Source organism: Plecotus auritus (assembly GCF_963455305.1).
Source record: "Plecotus auritus genome assembly, chromosome: 2".
NCBI classification, from domain to species: Eukaryota; Metazoa; Chordata; class Mammalia; order Chiroptera; family Vespertilionidae; genus Plecotus; species Plecotus auritus.
In genome coordinates this window covers 48,068,474-48,082,146 of record NC_137771.1, presented here as the reverse complement: position 1 = coordinate 48,082,146, position 13,673 = coordinate 48,068,474, and the positions used below count along the sequence as shown (strand labels likewise).

Here is a 13,673-nt window from a genome sequence, read left to right as displayed (position 1 = left end):
GACAATCACCTAACTGTGTAAGTTTAAAGAAATGCTTGCAAGTACCTTGCCAACAGAGAGTGGAAAAGAAGCCACCTTGCCCAAAATGCCTGGGGTTGTCTGGAGGGATATCTATTGGAGCCTGTCCTGCAAGACAAAAGGCCACACAGAATCAATAAAACACAGGAAATAAAACAATGTGATAAATAACACCAACACCCAGCCTTCATGCTGAAAACAAAGCCATCAGGTGACTAATACCTCCTAAGACCAGAGTATCTTGATGCTCCTGGTGAGAAGAGAAGAGGATGCTGGGATTGACATCCTTTGTGCAATAATGTTCCCAGGGTGGGGTTAAGTCGACCACTTTGTCTTGGGGCTGTAGTTCTACATCCAGAGTCACCTGAAATAGTTGAGGATATTTTTCTGGTACATCACATGCATCCAACTCAGGCCTAAATAGGGAAGTAAAATAATAAGATCAGTGAAAAACAAACGGAACCAGTACAATGTTCAGCACAAAAACCATTGGAGGTTGACTCCTCAGTTAACCCTGAGACTGATTTCTAGAGAAAACACAATCATTAACCAGATAAACTACTTTACTGGTCTGAGCCTCAATTTCCTCCTCTAGAGAAAAGAGGAGAATAATGCCTACTCAAAGAACTTGGATACTACTACATGTGAAAGCATTCCAGAAGGCAGGGGTGATACATACAGCCAGTATGCACCAGCATGGCCAAATCAGTTATTAAAATAGTGAAACAGGCTCAAGGCCACCACCCTGAGCTCTTGAATGCCTATCCCTACCCCGACCCAGCATTGGCCACCACCCTGAGCTCTCTAGACCACACTTTAATACAGCAACTAAGGGTTAATGTCTGGCGCAAGGGGGTCTCCTTGGACTTTGCTTCAATGCTGTGATCTGGTATCCAGTCTGAAGGGCTATCACTCATATCATACTACTGATGACACTGCCAACTCTGTTGAAAAACACAAAAGGACACACAGATGCAAAGGACCACAGCATTGATATTTTGTGCCCTCTCTTGTTCCCCCTTGTTCCTTCACTTGGAATCTGAGGCCTTCCTATTTGAAGTCTCTTGAACAATTTGTGTTCAAGACAAATCAAAACACCAGCCTTGGCCTGGCCAGTGTGGTTCAGTTGGTTGAGCATCATCCCATGCACCAAGAGGTCACCAGTTTGATTTCCGGTGTGGGCACATGCTCAGGTTACGGGCTCGATTAGTAGAGGGCATGCAAGGGGCACTCTTTCACATCAATGTCTCTCTCTCTCTCTCTCAAATCAATAAAAACATTTTTTGAAAAAGTAAAAGAAACACAGAAAAACAACGCCAGCCTCTCTGTGTTGCTAAGCTACACTTAACAGTCCTGCAGCAGCTTCAGGGGCCCTGCAGCACAGCACGAATGAGCCTTGAGCAACTGGCTCCCAGCATTTCACAGCTGCGTGAATTGAAAAGGTGTTTCGGCCCAAGCAGCACTCACTTGGTGAACTTTAAAACTGTGGTTTCCAGTGGTATGAATCCAGTATGAAACTGAAGCTGGAATATTTGAGTGTTGGTCACCTAAAGATACATGAGAGAAGCACATTTCAATCAATCAGTAGAAAGGGAATCAGATCAAAAGGTTATATTTTGAGGAGCCATGCACCTCCAACTGTTTCTAAGTCTGAACCTTTATTCATTATGAATATTAAATGACCTCCCCATTTGGAACAGGCCTAGCTTTATTTCTAGCCTCTCCTCTCCATGAGTTCTGTCCAGGCAAGCCATTTCCTCATCTGCGAATGTCCCACGTTATTGCACACGGCTATGCTTTGACTCATTCCACTCTTTCCATCCAATATACCTCTGCTCCAACCTGATAAACTCAACCTTCACAGCCTACCTTGAATGGTCATAGCCCCTCTGTAGCCTTTCTGGGCCACCACTAGCTAAACAAACTGCTCCCATTATAGCATCTAATGCAACCCCTAATATGGCAGTGGACATTTGTACATGTGTGAATTTCCCCTGCTAGGCTAAGTTTTCTAAAGGCAGGGACACAGTCTTATTCTTCTCAGTCCTAAACTCCTAGGCAGTGACTGGTACAGAGCATGCACTTAGCAAATATTTGATGAATTAAAAATGCAATTACTTGTAGTAATATCCAAAAAGTGGCAATCACCTGAATGCCCACCAACTGATGAAGAGATTAATAAAAGGCAGTATAGTCATATAATGGAATATTATTTGGACATATAAAGGAATGAAGTACTTGGGTGGGTGGGAAGAGATAACCAAAGAACTTGTATGCATATATGCATAACACATGGACACAGACAATAGGGTGGTGGTGGCTTGGGGTAGGGTGCGGGGGCGGGCAATAAGGGGTCAATGGGAGAAAAAAGAGGACATATGTAATACTTTCAACAATAAAGATTTTAAAATAAGTGAATAAATAAAAAGGAATGAAGTACTAATACATGCTACAACATAAATGAACTTCGAAAGCATTATGCTTAGTGAAAAGAGCCAGTCACAAAAGACCTTATGTTCTATGATTCTATTTATATGAAATGCCCAAAATAGACAAATCCATGGAGACCAAAAGTAGAATAATGATGGCCTAGGGGTTGGAGGAAGGGGAATGGGCAGTGACTGCTAATAGTATAGGGTTTCCTTTGGGGGAAATAAAAATGTTCTGGATTTAGACAGTACTGGTGGTTGTACAACCCTTTGAAAATACTAAAAGCAACTGCATTGTACACTTTAAAAGGGTGAATTTTATTGCAATAAGAAAACTGAAAAAATATGTAATTACTTAATCCCACTTCCTTAATAGAAATAGCCCCCTGCATGCTGATCCAAATGGGACACTGTAAAAAAGGCACAAGCTTCTAAAGAGCAAGGTTAGCTAGAAGTTCTAGGGTTACTACCTTCTAGCAAAGTCATCTGGGCAAGTCATAATCTCTCTGAGCCTCAGTTCCCTTCCCTGTAAAATGGGGGAGATGGGCATCACCAATCTTTAATGGTTCCTTCTGATTCTAATACCATAAGACACTCAAGCCCAAAGTGATGTAGAAGAAAGACTGAAATACTCCCACTGAATGCTCCAAGGAGCTTATGCCCTAAAACCATACCTTGGCCTGTAGCCGACTCCCGATGGTTGACCTCAAGTGATACATGGAAACGACCACATCTCCTTGCACAGTGATGCTCAAGGGAATGAAGATTTTCCCATCTTGGACACGGTATTCTCTTTAAACAGAGACAACAACATACATGAAAGAGTCCAATTTGGTATAAATGCACAGGTATAGACCTCCATGGCTCTCGCCAAGGGACCTGTTTGTCCAGGTCTGGACCCAGGAACCATTTCCAGTCTCGAGCAAAGTAGAAGCACAGCCTGTGCTACCTGGTTGCAAACTGGTCCTTCATGGTTGGATGGCATTGATCTGATGCCACTGCCTCTCCATCCCATTTGGACTTCTAGATAAATAATCGCCATCTCTACTACACAGGTTTCATTTCTTCACATAAATCTAGCCCTGGCATATCTGCCTCTACATAACTTTAAGTTAATGGTAAAAACAGAGGTAGAAGGAATGAAAAGTCCAACAGAGATCAGTACAGAAATAGCAATGAAATGCTCTGTGAGGGTCTTGGATACCAATCCACAAATTCAGTCTATTCCAAAATAATTTCATTTCATGTTACCATCCACTCCCTTCTCTCCACACCCCCTACCACCTCCCACTGGCAGCTGCTCTTTTAGATTCTATAATGTCTTTAATTACATTACCACCTACCTCGCTGTTCACCTAGAAACCCCATTCTTCCCTGATACTTCCTTTATGCTCACCAAATCTCATCAAGTTCATCCTTTTTAAAACATCCAGGTCCTCTGTCCCATAGCAGTGTCTGAACACTCATTACAGCTCTTGTTAATCCCTTAGATTGTATCACCATTTAAAAGGGGTCTATGCCATCCTTGATTTATGTGCTTTTCTATGGTTACCACCTATGATACACTTTTTTTAAAAATTTCGGTCATTTCGCCCTAACCGGTTTGGCTCAGTGGATAGAGCATTGGCCTGCGGACCGAAAGGTCCCAGGTTCGATTCCGGTCAAGGGCATGTACCTTGGTTGCGGCCACATCCCCAGTAGGGGATGTTCAGGAGGCAGCTGATCGATGTTTCTCTCTCATCGATGTTTCTGGCTCTCTATCCCCCTCTCCTTTCCTCTCTGTAAAAAATCAATAAAAATATATTTAAAAAAAAAAATTCAGTCATTTCACAATGACATAGTCCTCACAGGCAGAATATGATTCAATGTACAGAAGAATAGAGCAGTTCACAAAAATTGAAATAATATGACTTACTTCATCCGTTCAAAATCTGCGCAGGTTGTATATATTTTGGTTTCTCCAATCAGCACGTCACAGTACGGGCGACATCCGTTTCTCTGTTTGTTAAAAAAGGGGACTGGACTGACAGTGATTGACTTAATCGTGAGAGACTTGAAGTGAGGCCTGTAGGGTTTGTCTGCTAGGAGGTCACACATGTAGCCCAGGTATCTAAAACAGAAGATTTACATTCTGTTGGTGCCCACCACACCAGAAGAAAGAAACCACTGATCTTTGCTAAGATGTTTATTTTTGCAAATTACTAACTTATAATAAAAATTTACTATGCTCATTTCTTTAACATAACTAGCTAAAGAGAATGCAACCAATAAGGCAGGAAGGCTTTTATCTAGTGACACTGCTGTACTTTCCCCAGAGAACTGATGAAGGGGTATTTATTAAATGCAAAAGGTTATGGGAGCTTGATACTGGCTCAATATTTGAACATCTATTCCTATTTGACCTAGCAGATTAGATTGATCAGTTAAAGGCTGGCATTGAAAAATTTGTAGAATTTTATCATCAGAAGCACTTTTGATCCAAAAGAAAGGCAAGGAGGTGCAATTTAAATAAGAGAAAGGATGAAACTGTGACTAAAGAGAAGATAAGTCAATTATCTAAACAGGTTTGTGTGTGTGTGTGTGTTTTTAAAGTACATGGCACCAATTTGAGTATGTCTGCGCCTACCCTACATCTAAGCTTACTTTACCTCCTGTGGGATGGCGAGAGTCCGATTCCAGGTCGCTTTGCATATAACAATCGAACAGCTGGGCCAGGAGTTGAGTAGAGATTACAGAAAATGAACATAGCACCAACCAGAATTGACGATGCTGCCCGTCCATCCTGACAAAGAAAATGCATAAACTTGTCATAAACGTGGTCCAATCAGCCACTCACCACTGAGACTGGCTGTACTTGCCATTAAAAGAAAGGAGTTGGGCCAGGCCAGTGTGGCTCAGTGACCAAGAGGTCGCTGGTTCAATTACAGGTCAGGACACATGCCAGGGTTGGGGGCTTGATCCCTGGTGGGGGACGTGTAGGAGGCAGTTGATCGATGTTTCTCTCACATTGATGTTTCTCTCTCTCTCTCCCTTCTCCCTTCCTCTCTAAAAAATCAATAAAAACATATTTTTTAAAAATTAAAAGAAAGAAGAGTTGGAGGTGGGGAAGGAAGAGAGGAGAGAAACCCTTTTAACTGGGCATGCCAGTCAGTTCAAAATTATTTACTTGAAAAGCAAACTCAGTCCCAGCTACTTAAATCACAAAGCCAAAAGGAGAGACTTATTCTCAGGATAAAATTGGCTCTCTACTAACCTGAGAAAGCTAGCAATATAAATTTGATTGGCATATATTTACTGGAAAATAATCTGATCTTCAAAGTAACCTTGGAATTGTGGCATTAGAACTAACAGTTGAAGTCTTTTGGTTTAGGGCTGGAGGTACATTCACAGATTAGGTAATACTGCATTTTGGAATATGCTATGTACAAGGTCTCCAAAAAAATGCATACACACTTTGAATAATTATTCATTCCAATGGGTTAAATCTGAAAAGAAAGAAACATCAATTGAACTATCAGCTGTTAAGTGTGTTTACATTTTTGGGGGACAATATATATTCCTAGATTCCTATAAAATCATATAAAAGAAGCTTCACCTGATTCACCTTCATTCGATGGAGGAATGTACACGGTGTCCCCCAAAAATATATATACACTGTAACAGCTGATTGCTCAATTTTGAAAATGAAATGTATTTCAATAAATACTGCCTTTATAATTATTCAAAGTGTGTATAATTTTTTTGGGGGGACACCCTACATATATTAATACTCTTGACAGATGGTGGCCAACATCTTCAACCTAGAACACTGTGACAGGTAGCTTCCTGCAACTTGAAGTAGGCCAGTGCAGTTTACAAAGTTTTCCTTATACTGAATATGCTGAGTTGAAGTCTATGCCACTCAATAATCCTCATTCTTCCTTCTGGGAAGATCCAAAGTTAGCTGACTTCTTTCCCCCATGACAGCCTTCACATATCTGAAATACCCTCCCTTTCTATCCATGCTTCTATTTTCCATCACACCCAGTCTGTGATGGTTCATTTTATGTGTCAACTTGGCCAGACTAAGGGAGCCCAGGAAGCTGGAAAAACATTATTTCTGGGTGTGTCTATGAGGGTGTTCCTGGAAGAGGTCAGCATTTGAATCAATAGATTCAGTAAAGAGATCTGCCCTCATCAAAAGGGAGGGGTCATCATCCAATCTGTTGAGGGCCCAACAGAACAAAAAGTGAAGGAAGGGCAAATTCTCTCTCTCTTTTTGAGTTGGGACCTCCATCTTCCCCTGCCCTTAGGCATCGGAGCTTCTGGTTTGGGGACCTTCAGACTCCTGGACTCACACAAGCAGCCCCCTTAGTTATGAGGCCTTCAGACACAGACTAATTATACTATTGGCCTTCCTGCTTCTCCAGCTTGCAGAGGGCAGACTGTGGGACTTCTCGTCCTTCATAACCACATGAGCCAATTCCTATAATAAATTTCATATATGTATTTCTCTTTCTCCATATATACGTGTATATATACATATACATATACATATACATATACATATACATATACATATATATTCATCCCATTGGTTCTGTTTGCCTGGAGAACCCTAATACACAATCTCTTCAATTCTTCCTTATTTGATATTCTGTTTAAACATATATTTTTATTGATTTCAGAGAGGAAGGAAGAGGAGAGAGAGATAGAAACATCAATGGAGAAAGAATCAGATTGGCTTCCTCCTGCACACCCCACATTAGAGATCGAGCATGCAATCCAGGCATGTGCCCTGACAGGGAATCAAACTGTGACCTCTTGGTTCATAGGTCAACGCTCAACCCCTGAGCCACACCAGCCAGGCTGATATTCCATTTAAAGAGACATCATTATTTGGTGTACTTCCTCTGAACAAGACTCCAGAGTGCACGTGTGTGTATATATATTGTTGTTGTTGACAGTATTACATATGTCCCTCATTCCACCCCCCTTTACCTCCTTCCTCCCAGCCCCTACCTCTCCACCCCAGGCCGTCACCATCCTATTGTCTCTGTTCATGATTTAAAACAACCTTAAGTGTGCTGCCCAGATGTGAAATGCATACTATGATATGTGTTCTAAGCAAACTAGAGAGGAAACATCATCTTCCTTAGTTCGGATACTATGCTTTTATTAACATAACCCCAGGCCAAGATAGTTTAAATGCAGGCTAAGTCACATCATAAACTCTGATTGAACTTTCTATCTACTAAAACTCCTAGTTCTTTTTAATTTGTTTCAATAGACAAATATGTTTAATATTTTATTTTTTAAAGGCATTTCCTTTTAATTGGCACTTTTCTTCTTTTTCTTTTTTAAATATATTTTTATTGATTTCTGAGAGGAAGAGAAAGTGAGAAAGAGAGAAACATCAATGATGACAGAGAAACACTGATCGGCTGCCTCCACTGGGATTGAACCTGCAACCTGGCCCTTGACCAAAATTGAACCCAGGACCCTTCAGTCCGCAGGCCCATGTTCTATCCACTGAGCCAAACCGGCTAGGGCTATGGGTTGCGGGCTCTATCCCCAGTAGGGGGCATGCAGGAGGCAGCCAATCAATGATTCTCTCTCATCATTGATGTTTCTATCTCTCTCTCCCTCTCCCTTCCTCTCTGAAATCAATACAAGTATATATTTTTTAAAAATACTACATTTATCCTGTGTTTAACTTCACATAGTTTGTTAAATGATCAATCTCCAAAAACATTTTAAATCCAGATTCATTATGTGAATCTCCCATTCTGAGAAAATTGATAAGGTTGAACTCTATATTGACATAAAAATGTTAATTAAGCCTGGCAGATGTGACTCATTGGTTGAACATCAATCTATGAATCTAGGGATCTCCAGTTCAATTCCCGGTCAGGACACATGCCTGGTTTGCAGGCTTGATCCCCAGTGAGGGGGGTGCAGGAGGCAGCTGATCAATGATTCTCTCTCATCATTGATGTTTCTATCTTTCTCGCCCTCAACCTTCCTCTCTGAAACCAATAAAAGTTAATTAAAAGGGGAACTGAATGCAACCTTGGGAAGCTGCAGATCCATTAGCCATCTACCTTTGGAAGCAGATATTCAACCATGATTTCACTAAATATATAACAACCTTGTCCAAGTTTCTCCACCTTGATTACAAGAAACTGGTAAATATCTTGCAGAAATCCAATAAACTGTCTCTACAAATGTAGTAGTCTTTTTGAAAAATGTTCAGGTGGTTTGATATGTGTGTTCATAATGAATAACTTGCTGGAGGCTAATTCCAGCAGGTCATAAATGCAAGAAGTTCATCAAAAGGTTGATGATGGAACTTGGGGCTTCAGCAGGTCTGAACACACATTATTGTGTGTTATTATTATTGCCTGCTTCCAGACAGCTGAGGGCAGTTCCCCCAACTTGATAATCTTTTACTGTTTACCAAACCTTACCTTTGATATGTATATCTGCTTTGCTTTAGGGCAGTGGTCGGCAAACTCAGTCAACAGAGCCAAATATCAGCAGTACAACAATTGAAATTTCTTTTGAGAGCCAAATTTTTTAAACTTAAACTTCTTCTAACGCCACTTATTCAGAATAGACTCACCCAGGCCGTGGTATTTTGTGGAAAAGCCACACTCAAGGGGCCAAAGAGCTGTATGTGGCTCGCGAGCCGCAGTTGCGGACCACGGCTTTAGGGCAAAATGTGTTAATAAAAAGCTAGGGGTCCGGACATTTGGAGAACTTGGTAACTAGAACTAAGTTTCCGTCTGGCTTTCCCCCATGTCTTCCAAATTCATATTTCTTCTCTAGCCTCTTCATTCATTTAGGCACAGCCCCTTTCCCAGATTCCTGAACCCTAGCAGATGCTGAGAAAGACCCCGGAAAACTTTTTGGTGTTTTTCTAAGAGGTAAAAATCATCTGTGCAAAAATATGTGTGAAAAATTTATATGAAAATGTTGCCTGAATTGCCATCAGCCTCACCAGATTTAACTTTCCATGATTAACCTCTTCTGTCTTTTAGAAGCAATCTCTCCTTGCTTGCCTGGCACCTCTTCTAGTTTCCTCATATTACATAACGGATCCATAATTGCTTTCCCTGTGCTTTCGGCATTCTGTCCCATAATTTAAGTCTAGAGAGTGGATATTGTTCAGTATTGTGAGGCTCTTTTACTATCTCACTACCTATCAGCTTTGTCTTAATTACTGCTATACCCTTTCTTGCTTGACATTTGTTTGCTGATAAAGGAACAGCATAAAGGAGTTAAGATAAGATTATACCATGTGCCTCAAGCATTTATTGTTGTCCTTATTCCAAGGACATTTTTCTTTAAAAAATACACTTTTCTCAATCTTAATTCTTTTTAGGATTTAGTCCTCCAGACACTCTTTTAATATGCTCTAGGTGCTTAGATATGGGTCCCTTCTTTTATTTGCCATGCTGGTCTTTTAAAAATTTTTATTAGTTTTTATATTAAAAGTTAAGTATTTGAAGTGGAAAGAAGAAAAAGTGTTCTGCTTTTTTCCCTATTAGCCAACTGGCTTTCAAGAATAAAAGGGAGAATCATTAAGTAAGATCATAGTAAAAATATATAGACCCTGAAGAGTACAGAAGCAATGAATATTTCCAATATTTATGCTCAGATTCCATTTGTGTGTTCATTTGCTTATATTGTCAGCCATTTATTCAAAATCCTTCAGATCTGGGGTGCAAAGAAAGACACAGTTCTTTCCTGTAAGGTACTCATGGTTGAGTGGGAGCTCACCAATATGATGATGCAATGCATTAAATGCCACAGAAGCACTTAGATATATAGTGGAAATGTCCATATTGTGAAAATACTCAAAAAGACTTTATTGGAAGTTGAGTTTTAAACAATAGGTACGAGGCCTCTGGAAAAAAAAAAGGTTTAGAAAAATGGACTGTATAACGTCAGTGGTCAGCAAAGCCATAAAACACAGTCAATATTTTCTGTGACTACTTACAAGAGCATAGGTGTCATTTTATTTCATTTTTATTCAAACACAAAAAGTAAGGAAAGCACAAGGAATACAGTCAATAATATTGCAATGACTATGTATGGTGTCAGATGGGTATTAGACCTATCAGGGTGATCACTATGTAAGTTATATAAATCTCTAATCACTATGTCCCATATCTGAAACTAATATAATATTGCATGTCAACTCTAATTGAAAAATTTTTTTAATTATTTTAAAAGAGTAAGAAAAAATAAATATTCCAATGTGCTTATGGCAACTTTACTCACACAAGGTCAATGACATTTTTACCTGTACAACCATAGCTCTTGCTTCTACCTCTTTTGTAATACTTGGCACATTCTAGAGGCTCTGAATGATGCGGACTGTGTACATGTCTGCCTCTCCCACTAATACTCAAATTTTAAGGCAAGAATAGTAAGGTTGTTCTTTATTTTTGTATTATACCTCAGATCACCAAATTCCTAAGTAGGATCTCAATAAATAATAATTCAACTTAAATGTTACCTGCTCATCAGTCTGCATAGGGCAAGCTGTATTTGACCAAACTATACCAAATAACTACAGACAATGACAACAATAAAGGTTACTCACCAAGCAGTGGACAACACAGACGTTTTTGGGATTCTGCAGTAGCCAGTTATACATATTCCGACACACAGCAAAGAGGTTGTGCAGACTGGGGGCTTGCCTAATGGGCCAACTGCATTCTGAAACCTAAGGGAACACAGTAAAAGGAAATGAATTCCCTTCGTGACTTCCTCTCCAACAGGTAGGACGCCAAACAACTGCTTCCTGGAGTGATACTCTATCCTCAGGAACAACTGAGAATGGAAGAAGAGGTACTTAATCCAGCAATTTTTTCATAAAAAATTCTGTTTCCGTAAGGGTATGAAAACACATTTTAAAATACATTTTAAATTCAGCGAGATCACTTAAACTATATATTTGGATTTTACTTGTATTCTGTAAGATTACCCAAATTATTATTTCAATTAACAATAATTATGTCTCAGATATACCTCATTGGCTATAATATTACCCACTGCACAAAGCTCTAAATTTAATGTCTGTTAAGTATAAAATGTTTTTACCTGACTACTAGCTGTTTAATTATAGGTTTATCTTATAAATCCTGGACTATTTTATACCAGCTCTCATGAGCACATGAAAGTGAGCCAAACCTTGTTCAGGGCTCTTATTTCTTCCTCTCTTAATGAAGGGACTCACAACACCATGGGGCCAACCTCCAACATTTGTGTTCATCTAACACACATATTCATTTAACACAGTGGTTCTCAACCTTTCTAATGCCACGACCCTTTAATACAGTTCCTCATGTTGTGGTGACCCCAACCATAAAATTATTTTTGTTGCTACTTCATAACTGTAATTTTGCTACTGTTATGAATCGTAATGTAAATATCTGTGTTTTCCAATGGTCTTAGGCTCTACAGCAGCGGACCCACAGGTTGAGAACAGCTAGCAGGGTCGCCTAAGACCATCGGAAAACACAGATATTTACATTACGATTAGCAAAATTACAGTTATGAAGTACCAACAAAAATAATTTTATGGTTGGGGGTCACCACAACATGAGGAATTGTGTTAAAGGGTTGCGGCATTAGAAAGGTTGAGAACCACTGATTTAACACATCCCATTGCATGTCAATTGTAATTGAAACAGTCATAGAGCCCCGACTGTGTTTTGCTTGGCTCTATTCTAATCTAATCAACAATCATTTAAGACAGGCATTGATATGATCCCCATTTTGCAGATGAGAAAACTCACTCTCAGAGGTTGTCTTGTCTAAAATTATGCTGCTGGTCAGTGCCAGAACTGCAACTTGGTTTTCTGACTGTAAATCATTGTATTGCTGCAGTTGAGATTATTGTTTCCCTCAAAATACTAGACATCACCCTCAACTGATTAGGTATTCACTAATTTAATAAATAATAAAGAGAAGCTTAGACTTGGGCAACCTTTGTGACCTCTTTGAGCCTTTCTTTGTGAAATGTGGTAAAGGATACCTACCTACCTACCTGACAGGGTTGTGGGAACTACATGAGAATGTATTTCAAGGGCTTAGCTCAGCATATGATACACACAACGTGATCAATAAATGTAGCTATTACTGATATTGTATCAGGTAACTGCCAGTTCAAAGCCCTGAGGTCAGACAGAGCCAAAAATGTTTTTTGGGGGGGGGGCGTGGGGAGGGGGGAAATTGAATGAACCCTGTATGGTGAGAGTGTAAACTGAAGGGGGTCAGGCCTTGTTAGGAGCTGGGTAAAGTAAGAGAGTGACACTCAGATCTGCATTTTCCAAAGAACCCTCAGGATCCAGTATTAGTAATGGGTATGAATTACATGAGAGTAGTCAGAGAGATCAGTGAGGAGGCTGCTGAGAAGTCTAAGGAAGGGATGGTGGGGGTTTAGGCCTAGATGAGTAGTAGCAGGGTACAAAAAACTTGAGGGATTAAGGAGTAAAGAGGAAGTGGAATACCTATACACAAGAGTAGTTGAGGGATCCCATGGTGGCAGTGCATGAGTGAGGAGGGGTGTACTTAAAAGAGAGATGGGAGAGAGTCAGGGATGACTCCAGGCTTCCAGCGTGAATGGCTGGATAAAAGAATGGGAGCAGGTGCCATTTGCTGATGTCGGGAATTCTGGAGAAAGAGCAGGTTTTGTGTGGATGCTGTCATCAGAAAGTGCTCTACAACACTAATACCACTGGCCTAAGAAAAGCCAAATGTCTCAAACTCGTAATATTTAACAGTGGAGCAAGGGACGTAGGAGCAATCTGTTTGGTTTGTCCTTTTTTGGTAACCAGATAATAACCACACATGATGTTTTGCTCTCGGGGGCTGCCAAGAAAGCCCGTTCTTTTTGGTTAATTTGTAACTTTTTTCTACAAGATGATTATGAGGAACCTTTCTCGTTAACCACTTTTCTATACCTTTAGGAATGACAGATGTGGTTTATTAAACAAAGTGGTTGAAATGCTTGACATAGCTACCAAACAATGCAGGGTCACCCAGTATTGGGCTTTTGTTGGCTTAAACTCCGCAACACGTTCCTTTTACTCAACATTATTCAGGGCTGTTTCTGGCCCATTTTTTTTTTATCCCCCAAAGCGATTCCCCACTGATGTCTTTTCGGGGGTGGAGATGATATACTGATTAAAAAAATAATGGGGAAGATAAATTTTTGCCATCAGAGGCATT

The 13,673-nt window shown here is 40.1% G+C and overlaps 1 protein-coding gene across 4 annotated transcripts in view; it reads right to left on the bottom strand.

Annotated features, from left to right (window-relative positions):
• DNAJC6 (DnaJ heat shock protein family (Hsp40) member C6) overlaps positions 1-13,673 on the bottom strand; it is a 146,221-nt gene that overhangs the window by 29,237 nt on the left and 103,311 nt on the right. For all 4 annotated transcript variants that reach the window (XM_080654563.1, XM_080654564.1, XM_080654562.1 and 1 more), the window contains exons 5-11: positions 11,041-11,163; positions 5,096-5,229; positions 4,363-4,557; positions 3,122-3,239; positions 1,486-1,565; positions 241-434; positions 46-126 (exon numbers count right to left, since the gene is read on the bottom strand). In XM_080654563.1, coding sequence (XP_080510689.1) covers positions 46-126; positions 241-434; positions 1,486-1,565; positions 3,122-3,239; positions 4,363-4,557; positions 5,096-5,229; positions 11,041-11,163 — 925 coding nt within the window. The remainder of the gene's footprint in view (positions 1-45; positions 127-240; positions 435-1,485; positions 1,566-3,121; positions 3,240-4,362; positions 4,558-5,095; positions 5,230-11,040; positions 11,164-13,673) is intronic.